The 18,500-nt window shown below is 45.1% G+C and overlaps 1 protein-coding gene across 2 annotated transcripts in view; it reads left to right on the top strand.

Moving 5' to 3' along the window:
- APP (amyloid beta precursor protein) overlaps positions 1 to 9,346 on the top strand; it is a 231,715-nt gene extending 222,369 nt beyond the window's left edge. For both annotated transcript variants that reach the window (XM_075770028.1, XM_075770018.1), the window contains 2 exons: positions 679 to 825; positions 8,107 to 9,346. In XM_075770028.1, the coding sequence (XP_075626143.1) occupies positions 679 to 825; positions 8,107 to 8,208 (249 nt within the window). In that variant the 3' untranslated portion in view covers positions 8,209 to 9,346. The remainder of the gene's footprint in view (positions 1 to 678; positions 826 to 8,106) is intronic.
- Positions 9,347 to 18,500: the final 9,154 nt, after the last annotated feature.

Genomic DNA, 18,500 nt, shown 5'->3' with positions numbered 1-18,500 from the left:
TCTCTGTTTTTCACACAACTGTTACCTCATCTAGGTCTCACATGAGTATTGTCATCATCCAGGTATAGCTCATTCTCCCTTTACCCTGCAAAATCTTGAAGCATCCCTTAGTGGTCACTTAAATCAGCATGCCTGGTTTTGTTGGACTTTTGTCTCTTTGGCATGAGAGTTTTCTCCCAACTGGATGCGTGCAAGTTTCACTGTTGTCCTACAGGTCTTCACTACTCTTTTATCCAAGAGACGCATCATAGTCCAAGCAAACCACACAGATGTAGAATTATGAACACTGCCATGATTAGCATTCTAAAAGTGAAGAAATGTGTATGCTCCCTGGTTCCTCCTCTACAAGCTAATCAGTCATTTTGCAATTAGCTTGGTTCACTTACCCAAGAAAAGAAAGCAGCTACTATCTAAGACCTATGTGAAGCAGAACCATGGAAATTCATCTTCCCCTTAGCCACAGCACTGCTACACCACAGGCAATAGAGATTTCCCAAATTGCTCTTGTCCAACTATGAGAGCTTTGTGATACAGCGATCCAGTTTTGAATAATTAGGATGCAATACTGTTTAATTACTGATGCTTCAAAAGGCTTTATACTGCTGTGGCAGCTGGACAGGTTAGCCAAATATTCAGTGAGCTTTTTATTAGCCTCCTTCCTTTATTTTTCTTTTGTAGGTGTTCTTTGCTGAAGATGTGGGTTCAAATAAAGGTGCCATCATTGGACTAATGGTGGGAGGTGTTGTCATAGCAACAGTGATTGTCATTACTTTGGTGATGCTGAAGAAGAAGCAGTACACATCTATCCATCATGGGGTTGTGGAGGTAAGTAAGGACTACAAAGCACAACTGGTGTCGCATGCACAACACACCAAACACACTGTTCTGTAAATGTATTTACAAATGAAGAAACAACGTTTTTGGCTAGCCTAGTATTCAGAGTTGGAGTGGTTGCATCTGGAGAGTGGAATCAAATTGCCTTATTTTGTAAATGCAGACACAATATAAACCATGTTAATTTGGGTGTAAAACCACAAGAATATATTCTGGAACTGTCTCAGACCAATCACCTCATAATGTGAAAGTTCATTTTGTAGGAAATGTAACAGTAGCCAATAGGCAGATAACTGCATAAGTGGAAAAATCTGGTTTTACTGTTGTTGGGAGTGCACACACATGCATTTATTTATTTAGCTTGCAAATAAACATTTGAGACAGGTCTTCTGTGCATCGTGCTGTACACTACAAGAGTTTTCCCTATACAAATACTTTATTACTTTTTGTTGTCTAAACAAGATTTCCTTTTGCCACCAACAGCTTTTGATTTATGGCTAATTTGAAATTCATAGATTTGAGAAACAAATAACATATAAGACTCTTATATGGGATTTTCAAGATGAAAACCCGTGTCTCTTCCCAGTCTACCAAGTAAATTTGTGGTCAATTTACAGTAACTTAAAATACCTCACCTGTTGCTTGGATTTAAGAAAGGATCTCTGTAAGTAGAAAAATTTATGAGAAGTGGAAGGGGGTTCGTGTAACATTTTTGTCCCCTTGTGTATTGATATCTAGTTTGTGGTGGGAGTGTCTGGCTTAGTACTTATATTAGCCAGCACTTGAAACATTTATATGTTTTTGCCTTCCAAAGCTGGTATTTTAAATTTTTTATTGAAACGAAGTCTTGTTCAAGTCCACAGTTCTGTTGGTTTCACCTTGAGTCAAATGAACCTTGCTTTGATCTTGCTGGAGACACATGCTTCCTGATGCCTGTATTCCACTGTGTGGGGCAACGAAGGGTCTTAAAAATATTTGACTAAGCCTTTGTCTTAAGCCTGTGCTTGTGCATCCCTATGTCTGTGCTGTGGTTGCCCCCATGGTTTGAAACCCTCCTGAAGAGCACCAACCGTTTGGGGTGAGATTTGAGCAGACAGCAAACCGTGCAGCATTTGAACCGAGAGGCAGAAAATAGCAAGCAAGACTCTCTCAACTTTAACTTTGCATATGAAAGCTTCCGGCCCATTTTGTAGAAAATTGAAACAGTTTTTAGTTCTAAACCACCTAGTTGATAGCTGCTGGCAACAGTTGTGCAACCTGGGCAGAATTTAGCGACAACGGAATGGGCCAAGAGGCTTGCCTAGGCCAAAGCCCCAGATCAGACATTGAATGTGGACATACCATTATTGCAGTAGGACCTTAAAGTTTCAGGTGGGCTTTTCTTGATAGAATGACGTGGTAAAGGTAATCCTGGATTCCTACGAGCTTTCTTCAGTGGCAATGAACTTGGAAATGTTCGACTAGAAATAACAAGCTGAAGAAGTAATTCATGTCAAAATGACAGCATCACTTAGGGAATAAAAAATGTTACAGTTAAAACCATAGAGCTATAGCATGTGGCTCTACCAAGAGTATGAGTCCATTTATAGTACCACAGTGTAGACGGTGTCGCCTTGTAGATTTGCTGCGTTGTGTCTGGCGTTGGCAGGCAGGATTCCTTATTCTGCCAGACTTGCTCTGTGGTCCTAGCAGACTGCATAGCCTCACTGTCTGAGCTTCTCACCTGCAAGAAAGGTCTAACATCTATTTTTGTCCTAGGTTGCTGAAAATTTTGTAGCACTTGGGGAGAAAAAAACCCCAACACCCAAAGATCCATATACAGTTGATGTTTAATATTAAAATGTCTTCAAAATTAAGCTGTTCCATTCTAAAGAGGATTAATTTATTTAGCAACAGTGCACCTTTAATGTGCAGTGCACAAAAAGTACGGAGCAAAATCACTTGATGTAAAAATAACTGTAATCAGCTGTAGGTTGGCTGGGTATATTTTAACAAATCTTGCAACTTGTTTGTTGCATGTCAGGAGGTACTGTGAGAATTTAACTCTGTGATAATGGATGCAAGATTACAAACCAGGTCCAATTCCACTTGTATTCTTACCTTCCAAAAAGTCAACTCTGACTGTAGCGCTTTTTCGCATTTCACTGTTTCTTTAACAAAAGATATTATTAAAAGTCCTGACAGCCTTGTTTTGAAGCTCTGAGGAGAAATATACTTGTCCTATTTAGAAAAAGTGTCAAAATAATTTTCTTCCAAGTCTGAGAACATAAATGTTTCAAAGTGGTTCAGCCTCTCCAGGAGAAGGACTGCCACAGTCAAGTAAGTAAATGACCAAGTGATTCAAAATTATTATATGTGCCCATAGGAGCTCCGGCAAAGATTCTGAAGGTGAGTTTTGCTGGTGCGGCCACCCCAGCTGTCTGCAGGAAGTTACTTCCTCCATGAAAGCAGGTGGCAAAAGAGAGGTTCTCACCTCTCCTGTGCTCCAGACTACAGCCGACTGTCTCACCTCCTCCTCTTTCAGGATCTCGTCTTTGAAGTTCATTTGCTTTCTGTTATAGAGGCAGGACCTCCAGCAGGAGCGTGTGGGGAGAGGTGGCAACGGGAGGGCTCACAGCAGTAGCAGAGAAGCCATTAAAATTGCTGTAGTACTCTCCAAACCCCTATCTCTCAGAGTCCGCTCTGCAGGTGTGTCTTTTGATCTGCCCCACGTGTGTGGAGGCAGCACATGAATTTTTCTGCAGGATTACCATCTTCCTGACTCCACGTTAGGATTTTCTGTGTGAAAGATCCATAGGCTGGAGCAGAAGGGATGGACAAACAGTCTCCAAAGAGGTTAGCTACCTGACCGAGCTGTTTTCTCAAGAGACATAACGTTGTAGAGAAGAGAAGTGTCTAGGCTGCTTCTCAGCAGCACCAGAGTACCCACACTTTAAGTGCTGTCTTCAACTCCTGCCACCTCCATAATGGGTGCAAAAAGCTTCTTAAAATGATAAAGGGCTTTAGAGATTTACTGACAGGGAGATAATTGGGCTCAAGGCATGTCATTTGGCAGAGCAATACCTAGGACAGAGGTGGTAAGGAACGAGAGGAGCAGTTTGGCAGAGTTGAAATGGGTAAAAGCGAGTAGAAGACATTCAGGATGAGTGATAGTGCACGCAGGTTGGCGGTGAGATGGATTACCCTGCAGCAGACAGCTACAGGAAAGAGAGGTGCTAGTGTACCACCACTAGTCATTTTAAAGGCTGAGGAGGAAATGAAAAAATTTGACTAACACTGCCTTAATAAATCTCTTTCATCTATAAATGCTATATTTCAGAGGTTATTGGACTTTCACTGTAAACTAGTTTTATCAAAGTGGGGCTTTTTAATATGGAATATTGTCCAAGGGTGTTAAAAGTAAAGTCTGATTTTACTGTCCTTCATCATATTTTTTCATAATCTTTCTCCTCCCTGATTTTCTTCCAAGTTTTTCTAGTTTCTCATCAATTCTTTAGTCTCTTCTACCTTGCACTTTCTTTGATTCTTTTTTATTTATGTTGTTGTCTTACCCTGTTTCTTTCCTGCAAGCAGGTTATGCTGTGTGCTTATTACATCTTCTAGTCCTGAATAAGAAGTGCCGGGTGGGATGTTTAAGCTAAAATGGGTGACAGTTCAATACAGTGTCATTTGGAGCTTAAATATGAAGAAGTACAGCACAGGTTCTGGCATAACCCTCCTTTCCATCCCAGCCTAGTAGGGGGAGCCTCCTAGAAAGGAAGATGCTCTCAGGCACGTATTGGTACACAGAGACCCCCGATCCCTCAACGCCAGAGCTTTATATTGTGCTTTAATTTCATGCTAGAAGAGAACGTTTTAGAACTGTCGGTGGGCTTAATTGTGAATTGTGAGGCTCTCGCTCCTTGACTGGGAGGAGCACTCCTGTAGCGTGGTGATACTGTGCACAAGAACCAGGGCTGACTTGATGCTACAGTAGCCCCTTCAAGAACGAAAGGAAGGGTGGCTTTTCCTCTGCACTTACTTTGTATTCCTATTTTCTGTACGTACTGAAAATGACACAGGAACACTTTGCACTTTCCCTGCTTTGTTCTCTTCCCTTTGCAGCCATGTTAGTGACAACTTTAGCAGCAGCAGATGGCATACAGCGACATTGCCACAACAGAAATAGTTAACGCTGTTACATTTGCAGGGTCCTTAGGGCAGGGATTAGGCCTTTGACGTGTCTGTACAAAACCAAATGGAATGGGTTCATTAGGCCCTACTGCTGTTCTACTGATGGCATACATGGAGAGCAAGCGTTCTGCCAAACAGCAGTAGCGTCACTGCATATGGATATAGATGGTGTAACCTTGTGGAGGGAGAAGTTGGCAACCCCTGGAGAAAGGACAGGTGGAGCAGCAGGAAGCGACCCAGCCCCAGGAGGTGCGCGCAGAGATGAGTGCTGTGAGCTGTGGCAGCTCTCGCTGCCTCTCGCCCAGCACCGACGCTGCCCTCTCTGCCGGCCGTAGGTGAGACTTGAGCAGCAGCCACGGACGAGTCTTTAAAATGCGAGTGCACCGTTGTACGCTGGCTGCTGAGCGCATTGTTGTACAGAAATGTCGTGGGGATTTGGGTGCAGAGGCTGAAGAGGAGACGGGCTGTGAAATTCCCAGGAGTTCTCCTGTCCTTGATGGATCGAAATGATTGTTGACAGCCAAGCTGAGCACTCACCGCTCGCGTGGGCTGGCCAGGGGAAGCTTGCATCCTTCAGTAGAAAACTTGTGGCACTTCTAGAGAGGGAGGGGGGCAGGGAAAGAAAAACACTGTTCCCCCCACCCCAATTTCTAAAACAAGGGAAATCTGGAAAGAGCAGCTTAAAGCAAGAGCACCATCTCTAAACAGGATTTCACTGCCTGAAAGCATGTCACAGGAGGTGAAGAAATAAATGTATTTTGGGTTTGTTGCATAAGAGAATTACTCCATGCAAATCCAACTTAGGAAAAAAAAAAAAAGAGAGAAAGCCAGCCGCCAAGTTATACTGCAGAATCAGGAACACAGGGAGCACCATGTCAGCTCAGCCCTGTGATCCTTTCTGCCTGGCATCCTGTTCCCTGCCGGCAGGAGTCGAGGGCTTGCTGGAACGCTCAGGATTCCCAGCTATGGAGAGTTTCACAATAGCTCGCGAGCAAAAGCAGTATGTGACCCTTAAAGTTGGGTATTTCACAAAAATGTGCAATTATTGCATAAGAAAAAGAGATTTGATGGAAGATACAGTATCGATTGAAAATGCAGTTTGAGAGTTGGAACATGGACGAGGAGATTTAGAAGGTGCGCAGATACGAAAATGGATGTGATTCAGGGTTAGCAATTCATCTGAGCAGTCCGATACACATGCCACACAGAGAACTGTTTCTTCTCTTAAGTAACAAAAGAACATTGAGACAAAAGATTGCTCTGAAAGGAGCCATTTTCTGGTGGTACTGTGGGAAAGGTGGTCCTGTGGTATAACCTACCAAAAGATATGAACAGCTGCAAAAATAAGCTGAGCAGCCTACATTTGTCCCAAGCATGGAAGAACACACCTTTAATCTTTCTCCAGGGCATCAGGTAACAACTTACCGAAGGTAATAGTCTGTCCTCACTAAGCTGAGTTATTTCCAGTATTGTGGAGTAGATTTAAAATGAGTATCAGACATAAGTACTTCTCCTTTGCTTTTTTTATTAAAAGGTTAGCCTGCTACGGAAGGCTTCTTGAGAGAATACACTTTCCATTATTGCTCATTTTTATGCTAAAATTAAATGGATGTTTTTCCTGAAGGTCAGTACTTACAAGAATCCACAGGAAAATGTTCATACCTAATACTTTAGACTTTTGGCCACCTTCTTGATTTAAAATTTTTGATGATGTAAAATTCCCTTTTTACCTTCTCTTTTTAAGAGCTAACACCAGAGATAACAGCAAATGAAATAGCTGTCCAGCAGACTTTCTTAGCTCTGTTTTCGTAGGTGGTTAGCAAGATAGCCAGGATACAGTAGGTTTTGAATACACAACAGCTATTGAGCTCATACAGCAGAGGTAATTAACATTTAGCGATTGTTCTCGTCCACTCTAATTTGATGGAGTTTTATATTTCTCTAATGTTCAATGAAGAAAAAAAAAAAATCTGTGGAGCCGCAGGTATTCAATGGACAAGTCTTGACTGAGCTGTCTTTATGCCTGTCTTCCAAGTAATTGAGAAAGGTCAATTTTTGTTAAGTAGAAATACTTAAACCAGTGCAGGCACATCAAGCTTTTTGTCACTGAATTGAACCAAACTTGACCCTGGAGCCACAGAAGTTCTGTTTCTGTGAGTGCAATGGGATTTTTTGCTTACCTTGTATCTGGCTACTCCAGCATTTCCTTGCTACCCTCATTTTATTTTTTCCAGTTTTTCTTGGTCTTGAGACCACAACATCTGCAACAGATCTGCGAGCACAGTATAGACAGAAGGCAGCCTCAAGGCACTTCCTTCAGCTTTTTAGTGAGCTTTTCCTTGTCTTTTGAGATCCCAAGGCCAGATACTGATATATATCCTAGGGGGAAAAACACAACTAATCGGGGACTAGTGAGGAGATGGAAAATATATCTGCTTTTTTTTGTTTGTGGAGTTGCACACTTCCTGAGCCAGACAACAAAAATCAAAGCTGGTACTGCTGAGTCTGATCAGCTGGTTTTGAACTCCCACAGCAAAAAAATGAGTTGCAGAATTGTTCCTGTTGCCTATCTTCTCCTGCATATTATTCTGACCAAAAAAAGTGAACCATGACTGTCCAAGCTAGAAGGGCCATCTCTTGTAAGTTGCTCTTTAAAGCTCTTTGCTGGCTTCTGATTTATTGCTGGGTGCGGTGATGTCCGTTGATTTTGTTCATGCAGCCACTTGCAGTCCTGCGTAACTTGGAGGGAAGAGTTTTCAGAGACAGTTGTCTCCTCAGACAATGTTACAGCTTCCAGGTACTAGGTTTAATACTCTGTTTAATGGAGAAGTATCCCTATCATTTCCCAGCCACTTTTCTTTTAGACTTTCTTAGGAGATTTGGACTGAGCTTGGGACCCAACTTACTTTTTTTTTTTAAAAAAAAAAAAAAAGGAGGTGATGAGGAAAGAACACACTCGTATCTTGTGTTTCAGAGGATCCTTTCTGCCTGAATGCACAGGAGAGGGTACAGTCTGTTGGGTGGCCATAAAGTGGGGAAACATGGGGTATGCTGTGAATTAAGGAAGAATCTGACCCTGGTTGTTTCTTCTCATGACAGGTGGATGCTGCAGTGACACCAGAGGAGCGCCACCTTTCCAAGATGCAGCAAAATGGCTATGAAAATCCCACCTACAAGTTCTTTGAACAGATGCAGAACTAGGACACCACAGCAGCCTCATGAGTTGGACAGCAGAATGATTGCTTCACTGCCCATCGGTGTTCAGTTATAGAATAATGTGGAAAGAAAGAAAAACACTCTGTTTTATTATTTACTCATTCTCGCCTTTTGACAGCTGTGCTGTAACACAAGTAGATGCCTGAACTTGAATTAATAAAATCAGTAATGTATTTTCTCTCTCTTTCTCTTTACATTTCAGTCTTTACATTATTAATGAATGTTTTTTGTGTACTGTAAAGAGGTTAGCTGTATTTAACTAGTGCATGAATAGATTCTCTTTCCCAATTATTTATCATGTAGCTCCTTAGCCAGTTGTATATTATTCTTGTGATTTGTGACAAAAATTAAGTCCTAATTGAAATATGCTTTAAGAATTGATGGGGGATGCTTTCTGTGTCTGTGGGGTTTAGCTGCTTCTCTTTGCTGAGCATTCTTTTCTGATCACTATGCATTTTAAAGTAAAACAACATTTTTTAAAAAGTATTCCAGATGAGTTATTGAAATTCTTTTCCTCTGCAGCTGCATTTTATTGTACAGATTGTTGCTCCTGCTGTATTAGTGACGTAGAAATCATGGGAATACACATTCGTTTCTTTGTGCCTGTTTTATGTGCACACTTTAGGCATTGAGAGGTAAACTTTATTTTCTTTTCCATGTATCTTTTTGATCTTAAAAAATTATTAAAAAGAATCCCTGTTAATTGTGAGCACTTCTGGGGGGGAAAAGTGCCTGCTGGTCGAAAATTAACAGGGATCCTCTGCAGGATGATTGTACAGAACCATTGCTTATGAATTGATAGCTTTCTACACTGTGTTACATAAATAAATTAAGAAAAAAACATTTGGGCAAGAGTTTTCTTTGGAGGCCGAAAACAAAGGTTTCTGAAAGCCACTTAAATGGAAAACAGGGATGTTCACCCTGAGAGAGGGTTGGGAAGGGATTTTCCCACAAGGATCATGGCACTCACAGTGGGACCAGAGCAGAAGGAAGGCGGCAGCAAGACAGGGTGGGAGCAAGGGATAGGGGCACATCTGCCTTTCTAAGACGTCGTCTCTTTTTTTTTTTTCTTTCTTTCTTTGTATAATAGTGTTTTAATGTAAATAAACACATTCCTGGAGGAGCCCTGTTGTAGTGGTGTGTTTCTGCGGCGTGTATGACTAACCTCCTGCCTCCCCATGCATCCCCAGGAGCAACTTGCCGGCGAAGCTCTTCTCTCGCCAGGGCTGCTGTGCTGCTGTCAGCTTCCTGGCGAGATCCGTGCCCTGCGACGTGCCTCGGCGATGAACGCAAGGAGGAGCCTCCCAGGATGCCAGACCCTCCAGCCCGGTACTGCGGCATGGCAGCGTGTGCCCAGGAGGGGTAAAACGGTACCACCAGCGATTTTTTCCCCACAAGCTGCAGGAAGAGGGCAAAGCCTTTGGTGAGCTGTAGTATCTAAACCCCAGCCCAGCACCTTCTGCCCATTACTGGCTGGAAACCCGGCTGAAAGTGTCCTTCAGCCCCTGGCCCCCCGGGGCACACCTGCAGCAGAGGGAGAGCGCAGTGACCCACGCCGCAGGGCTTGCCTGCCGAGAGAGGAGAGACCACAGTGGGTGAGAAGACCTGGTGATCTTCAAGGTGGCCTCTGTACCCAGCTCACACAAAGACCCCCCAGGTTGAGCTTGGAGATCAGTTGATGGAGCTACAAACTGGGTTATGGAGTAAAACCGGAGATGTGTGATGCATGAAGAAGAAAGCTAATTACTGTTTCTCTACAGCAAATGGGTTAGATATAAAGCAAAACTGAGGAAAGAGCTAGGAGTAGAATAAAGACAGCAAAATCTATCCAGGGAAAGCCTCTTGTTAACTCATTTTTCCTGCAAGCCATGGCAGCCTCTTCTCCAGCATTGCCTGCAGCTTTTGTCTCCACAGCGAGATGATGCGTGGCTGCAGTGGGGCTCCACAGCTCAGGTGAGCAGCTGAGTTGCTCCAGACCTCAGCTAAGAGAAGATGAGAGTTTCCGGCCCTGCTGCACTGACTCATCCTTCCCCATCCGTGACCTTCCACAAAACCTCACCTGTTCGGCCGGTTCACCTGCGTGCCTGGGACAGAGCCATGCTGGGCGGCTGATCAGGACGTGTGTGTGTTCAGCAAGTGGACAGCCTGGGCAGGTGGTTTCACCAGCCATCCACAAGGATGCAGCATGATGGAGAGGCACCTGCTACTCTGAACCAGTAGCAGGAAAAACTGCGGAGCTTCCCATTGCTTGTCACCAACCTGCTGTTTGTTCCCTTTGCTCTCCCATTCCCCTTATATCAAGGGAATTGAGCAAAATGGTTGCTGTTATTTGCAGGCCCTGTGTCATGTAGAGTATGAGTCTGATGTGAGGCTGAGGGAGGCCCTCCTGTTGAGTCCCCAGGTTCAGAAAGGACCCCCTTGCTTTCTAAACTCCTTCTCAGAGAAGAGCCTAGGTGCGGCTGGGTCCAGTCTTAATCCCAGACTTGATCAATGGTTTACGTCTAAAGGATTACATACAGCCAGATACCAGAGTCAATGTTTGCCTGTCAGCCCCCTGAACGGCTTTCACTGAGACAGTTTGACAAAGTTGAAACAGATAGAAAGTTTATTAAAGTGACAGATACAAAGAGTTTGGAATTGCCATTGATAAATGCACTTACTGCAATAAAGCTAATATATGACCATGGTTATAATTATAGTGCTAGCAAAATACTATCCCGGGTATTCTCACCAAAAAGGTGAGATCACAATTGCTTGCCAAGGCGGGGTCCCTGTCTTGGGTGGAGGAGAGGGAGCACAGCCCATCCACTGCCTCTTTGGGGTCTTCAATTTCTTCTCTCCTGCCCCAGGGTAACTTCCTCAATATCCTTTATACCCCAACCTCAGCTGTTCCCTCCCAGGGGTGATGTTTAAAATTATTTGGGTGGAGACTCGAGCACTATAATCATATACGTTTAGCATGTACTTCTTTAAGCTCATTAGCATATTGAGGACATCAACTTTAATATTCATTTTGCAGATAATGAAGCAAAAGGTCTCACTCTGGGCACCGTGGCCTTCAAGATTCTGTGTAGAAACCATTTATCTGCTTACTCTGCATTCTTTAGCCAAAAACAGAGCCGTCTTGCTGCCATAAGACTCCCTCCTGCTCCTGCTTCTCGTGTCGACCTTGCAGATCTCCATCCACAATGTTTGCACAAGAGAGAAGTGGACACCAGCATTTTTAACCTCTTACGTGCAATTCTCACACCCTGGAGTACCAGTGTTTTATAAAGAATTTGCAGAATGTCCACAGAGGATTTACCATCTCTGGTTTTAAAGCTGGACCGTTTGGGCCGGAACGATGGGTGGTGGTGAGCAGAGGCCTTCAGGCCCAGAATAGCTCCACAAGACCCAAAAATGTTTTGTTTCACAAATATTTAGGGTTAGCCCTGTGTCTGCTTGTGTAGGTCTTGTTATATAGGTCACGCATACCCCCTAGAAAGGAATACATAAGTCCCTCTTCTGTGCACACGTCCAGTATCACAGAAAAAGATTCCACTGGGGGGGGAAGGCAGGATGTAATTTCATTTAGTGCGGTCTCATTGAAGAAATATTATCGAAATTCCTTTTAGAAGCTGGAGTAATCCATAAAATACAGAGGGCCGCTGACCTTTAGAGCAAATCCTGTTTATAATACCATAATCCCATGCAATCCCAGTTACAGAAAAACACAATTGCTTTGAACAGTAATTCCCAGCCGGTCAAGCCTCTTGGTGTGGGGTTATTTGTCCAGTGAAACACTGGTGCTGCTCTTGCTACTCATGGACCAACTGTTAATTAATCACCCAGTTTTATGCACTGATTAAGTGATTGGTTTTTACGATTCCCTCCACACAGGCACACTCCTGAAAGAAAAGCAACAACTGCACGCCGTGACACGCACGTAAAGCACAAGGGGTGAACAAAGTTCCTGAAACTTCAAGACGAACATTCCCACAGCTGCTGCAACCCCGAAAGCCACCTTGCAATTTATCGCAGTTCCCAGGTAACGGCGGCAGCCTCCTGCCCATCTCTAGCCATGCAGGCTCCCTGTTGTGGAAAGATTATATTAGGAGTGAATAAAAACATTTTGACAGGCTCATAAAACAGGAAAGCTGACAGAGGATGGTAGCTAAGCACCTCGCTTCCAAGTGTGGGATTGATTGGGCATCATTTACTTCAGCAATAAACTGAGCGGGGCGATTGCGTGCAGCTACGGGCTGGAAAGAAAATTCCACTGCCCAGCCTCAAGGAAATTACTCGGGAGGGGTGGGAATAAATAAAATAAAAATATCCCTAACCGTTGAGTTGATACAACGGATAATGGGAAAAGTTTTCTAGCCTGAGTCATTTTGACAGAATGGGGTTAGGGAGGGCTTATACTTTGGGTCCATCAGCAGAGCTGGTGAGGGTGGTCCCTGGCAAGGGGGAGCGGTGCCGAGCAGGGATGAGGGCCAGCCCCAACCTCCTCAGCCGCTCCCATACCTGCTGGATTTTGAAGATGCTGGTGGTCCTACTCTTGGTTGGTTTTCACAGACCCACTCAGATTAATGAGTACCAGATGTGAGGTGAAGTGAAGCTTTAGACATTATCAGGCATATGCTAGAAGAGCCACCCTAAAAAACATGCATACATGTGCCGTGCTCTGCATTCAGTACCTGCCTCTTGCTAAATTTGGTTCTCCAGCTACGGGGTGAGGAAAAGCAAACCGACACCTGGTGTTGCCCTTACGGAGAACAGCTCGCAGGAGCTGTATTTTCCATTAGGTCTGTCATGATCCTCGCACAGCTCTGAAATCTCCATCCTCATTATATCTGCACTTACCAAAGCAATTTTAAGACCATTGCTGTGTGGCTAAACAGCACATTTTTATTGTTTAAACTAATGGGTTTTGTGGGTACTGGGTAAACTACTGTTAAAATGCCTCCAGGTAGCAAGATTGAAAATATCCTAATGACGTATGAGGACAGATTACAAATAACACTGTGTGCAGCATCCTGATTGCATTCCTCTGCAATTTTTCCACCACTTGGAAAGTGAGGGTCTCAATTTGGTCAGGCCAGGGTGGCTCTTGCTGCTTCCCAGTAATTCTCTCTTCCACCTTCTTCCTAGAAACAGCAAGCACTAAATCCTTCCTGTAGCTTTCTACAGTCCTGGGAAATTTGTTTGTCTGACTATACACAAAAGTCTTTTAGGGTTCCAAATATAAGTATTGGGATTTATATAGAGGTAATAAAATACTCTGGCTTTAATGGGATTCTTAGTTAAAGTTGAATTTGAACACTGAATTAGAGAATGAGTCTCCCTAACTAGTGCCTCCTGGGTTTGTAACCCAGTTTCTCTGAGGTAGCTCAAAGGAGAAAAGCATCCACACTGGTTTCAGACAGGATATCACCTAGATCAAAAGGTAGGCATTACTCTTTTTAAATGCTGCTAATAAATACATCTAAAAAAAGGACAGAGGAAACTAGCTGGCACAGGGCAGACTCCCCTCAGCAGGGGCTGACCAGCACCTGCAGGAAGCAGATCCTTGAAATAGCTGCAACACTGCTGCTGGTCCAAAACGGGACGTGGCAATTACGGCTATTTTGAGTTCCTGATCACCACACTGAGTCCATCTAACTGTGCCTAAGTGCCGCTTCAGGCTATGGCTCTGGGGAGCATTTCTGATGGGGGATTTTCTGCCATTTAATTAGTGTGGTGGGTTGACCCTAGCTAGGCACCAGGTGCCCATCAGAGCCGCTCTACCAGTCCCCCTTCTCAGCTGGACAGGGGAGAGAAAATAAAACAAAAGGTTCGTGGGTTGAGATAAGGACAGGGAGAGATCACTCACCAATTACCGTCATGGGCAAAACAGAGTCCACTTGGGAAATTAATTACCAGTCAAATCAGAGTAATGAGAAATAAAACCAAACACCTTCCCCCCACACCTCCCTTCTTCCTGGGCTCAACTTCACTCCCAAATTTTCCACCTCCTTCCCCCAGCAGCACAGGGGGATGGGGAATGGGGGTTGTAGTCAGTTCATCACACGTTGTCTCTGCCGCTCCTTCCTCCTCAGGGGGAGGACTCCTCACACTCTGCCCCTGCTTCACCATGGGGTCCTTCCCACAGGAGACAGCCCTCCACAAACTTCTCCAACGTGAGTCCTTCCCATGGGCCGCAGTTCTTCACGAACTGCTCCAGCGTGGGTCCCTTCCACGGGGTGCAGACCTTCAGGAGCAAACTGCTCCAGCACAGGCTTCCCACGGGGTCACAGCCTCCTTTGGGTGCATCCACCTGCTCCAGCATGCGGTCCTCCATGGGCTGCAGGTGGATATCTGCCCCACCATTAACCTCCATGGGCTGCAGGGGGACAGCCTGCCTCACAATGGTCTTCTCCAGGGGCTGCAGGGGGATCTCTGCTCCGGCACCTGGAGCACCTCCTCCCCCTCCTTCTTCACTGACCTTGGTGTCTGCAGAGTTGTTCCTCTCACATCTTCTCACTCCTCTCTCTGACTGCAAAATTGCTCCTGTTTTTTTGTCCCCCTCCCCCCACTTCTTAACTCTGTTACCCCAGAGGTGCTACCACTGTCACCGATGGGCTCGGCCTTGGCCAGCGGCAGGTCCATCTTGGAGCCGGCTGGCATTGGCTCTGTCAGACACAGGGGAAGCTTCTGGCAGCTTCTCACAGAAGCCACCCCTGTAGCCCCCCCGCTACCAAAACCTTGCCACGCAAACCCAGTACAATTAGGATGAGGGGTCAGGAGAAATGGACAAAATCCCTTTTACCCCATATGATGGTCCTCTAAAAAGGGTTTATGGAAGAAGATCTGTACCCCTCCAGCCCCTGCACAGAGATGGGAGCTAACCTGAGCTATGGCCAGCAGTGGTCCCTGCCAGGCTGGCAGAAGGGAACCAAACTCTGGCAACATAATTTGATTTCTAGAGCCCCTTAAGAAAATAAAAAATCCTAGAATAAATAAATACCGAAAAGCTAGTTTTATTTTCCTTTTAGCAGTGTTGTCCCTCAACCTGCTTTATAAAAAAAAAAAGAGTTAATGAGGAAGGAGACGTCTGTATTTTGGGTTTTTTGTTGTGCTAGGAAGCTGGCCATCCCTTGGGGAAGAGGGGAGGATGCCCCTGTGGGTTGTGCCAGCCGGCCGTGGGGCAGCAGGTGGTGGAGGCCCTCAGCCCAGTGGCTGGGGCACGTGGCTGGTGCCACCCCTTGTCACTGGGTTACAAGAGCAGCACAGGGACCACCGCTCACCGGGACCCGCCACTGCCCTCCATGAGGCACCCGGCTGCCATGAAGGCCCTGAAATTGCACGCCCAGGGCACCCATCTGAGAGCAGTCTGGAGGGGCGGCTGAGCGCTGTGCCTCGACCTGCTGTGCGGCTCTGCCGGCCCACGCCAGCCATGTTGAATATGCTGCTCCTTCATTGAACTCTAATGGCTCGGGGACCACGGCTGGGGATAGCGGTAATGTTCAGGCAACACAGAGGTGCAATGCCATTGTAGGCTAGCCGGGATCCAGCCCAATAATGACAAGTTTGATGTAACAAAATCATATCAGCAGTAGTGCGGACTGGATTCTTCTCTGATGTCTTAGGTGTGTGCTGCCCAGTGACAACCAAGAGGGACTCTGTGTATTGGCACCATAAGGGCCGGGTCTGGGGAGCTGAACCACGGCCAAACTGGCTTTGGCACCTGGGGAGTTATTATGGAGTCCCTGGTCTGATGCCAGTACTCTTCCACAGCACTGCAAAAGGTGACCATCACCTGCCTTGCAGGTATGATCGTTAGAAACCCCTTGTTTGCAACAGAATAAAGTCTCCCCAGAGCTGACATAATCAATCAGCAACGAAAGACTGAGTGTCCATTAGCCCAGTCTTTTTTAAAACAACCTTTTTACCCGTTACCTATATGGGGTGTTGTACTATGGTTTGTCTTTTGTTTCTCTGGCAGAGAAAGCCTGCACTGCCAAGGCACTTGGCTGGTTTTGGCAATGGGGTTGCTAGAAAATCTGCTGTGAAAGTCTGTGGGCTGCCAAAATTCAGTATCCAAAAGAGTTTAGCAGTCAAAGGCATGTGCATAGCAAGGCTCTCCTAAGCCAACCCAGAGGAGAACAGAAAGAATAAGGAATAGCAGAAATAATACAGTGTCAGAGCAAAGGTCCATCTAAGCCCAGCATCCTGCTTCCCATGGTGACCAAACACAGCAGACTGGAGAAGAGTGTAGGAGCACGGCAAGCTTGCAGCGCTGCTTTCCGTGGATATTCTTCATGCCTTATTTGTGACTCAGAGAATCTGCCTGACTCAGAGATAGAGGGTTTGTATTTAATTCCGCTGAATAAAGGTCTTTTCCACAACCTGCCTAGCCACTCTTAAGTCAACATACATTTTAACATCCTATGACAGGCTAAGTATGTGTTTGTGAAGAACCACCTCTTTTTGCTTGTTTTCGACCTTCCACGTGGTGGTTTTATTTGACACTCGCTAGTTCTTGCACCTAAAGAAGCACTGAAGAATTAATTTCTACTTGTCCTTTCAGTACTGTTAGAGATTTCCCAGATACCCACTGCGTTCTCCCCCTCAGCGGTCTCTCTTTGTCGGAGCTCCTTGAAGGGCACTACTGAGTGAGTGTGCGGTAGCTGGTGCAAACCTCAGGGAACATTTAACGTCCACACCTAGTCCAGATATAGGCACGTCTACAACATGGCAGTGCAAGGTGGGGCTTCAATGGGATGCAGACATAGGACGGACTCTCTTTATTCTAGAAATACCACAGCAGAATGTGTCTAGCCAAGGTAACTGCTACTGCCTTTGGCCTTTAATGCATTTTATTGCAGAATCACCTCTGTGACACAGAATCGTTAGAATAAACCCAGAGCTTTTAGGCAAGCAACATTTCTGAGAATAAACTCTCTTTAATTTGGTTGAACATATACCAGTCCCACTAGAGGACTCAATCGTCATTCTGAGCATGACTTTGATCAAATAATATAATGCTTAAACCTAATGGTTAAACAACAAAATGCAAAGAAGAATGATAATTTTGCAGATTCCTCAGAACTCCCACCTTCTCTAGCCTTCTGGCAATATTAAAGAGGTGGGATTTAGTATGAATTCAGATGAAATTGCTACCGAGCTCGTGGCTAAAGATAAACAATATAAATGTAGACTGAAGGTGGCTTCAGCTTTCAAATCTGAACTCCAGACTCCCTGGTGGTAAAGTCACTTAAATCCCATTCTGGGAAGATGCCTGTGATTTCACACCACTGCTCCTGGGACAGAAGAGGCGATGAGACCAGGCACTGTCCACCCATCCCAGCCATGCGGCAGGTAGATGTGCTGAGGAAGCAAGGGGCTTCCCGCCTGTCTTTCCTGAAATGCAGGCTCAGCCCCATGCCCACCTACTGACTTGGGTAACTTGGGTCCATCACTATTTTCTAGTGACAAGCCTGGTGGCAGGAGCCTTTCTCAGCATATGGGACACGAGAAGGCTCAAGTCCTCAGCTACATATGTCAGAGGTTTCAGACATATTTTCCCATTTATGCCAGCAGAGCAGCCTGCCTACACAATAAGATGGCTGTTCAGCACTGGGAGGAGGCTCTTCTGCTCAGCCGTGCCATCTTATACCATCAAGTTAACTGAGCCTGGGAGAAAAAAAGAGCCTAAGAAGTTTCCTGTAAGGTAGTCATGAGGTTTGATTGTTTGGGTTTGTTTTTTTTCCTCCAGATGGGGGAAGTTGTGGAGTTCTGTGTTAAAAATCAGTTTAATAATACAAAAACAAGGGGCAAAAACCTCAACTGTGTTTTATGAGCAGAAGATTAAACCTTGCACAGTTTCTGGAAGGAGGAGACATACAAACCTACTTTCTGGGGAGGATTTATTGCCCTACTTTAAGAGGAAACAGAGACAGAAGCCCTGAGGATATGGAATAAACACCCACATCCACAGCTTTTCTTGCTGCTTTGCTCTAGAGGGCTTTCCAATCATTATCCTGACTGTAAGACCTCATCTGAGGCCTGGGAACCAAGCACATTTAAAAAAAACCCCACAGCTTTTATGTGCATCAGTCTTCTATTGATCTGCCTAAAATCATGAGCCCTGGCATATGGCTTTGATAACCACATGTGAGAGCTGTAACAAGTTTAGCTGAAAGAAGGAGCATTCTGCAGCATTAGCAGTTCTATGCATTCAAACCATGTGCTTGAGCAATGCAAGATCCTGAGACTTCAATATATTATGCATTCTTATCTGCCTCCCGATTCAG

Source organism: Balearica regulorum, chromosome 1 (genome assembly GCF_011004875.1).
Source record: "Balearica regulorum gibbericeps isolate bBalReg1 chromosome 1, bBalReg1.pri, whole genome shotgun sequence".
NCBI lineage: Eukaryota > Metazoa > Chordata > Aves > Gruiformes > Gruidae > Balearica > Balearica regulorum.
Note: the sequence above shows the minus strand (reverse complement) of the source record. Positions and strands in the feature narration are given on the sequence as shown.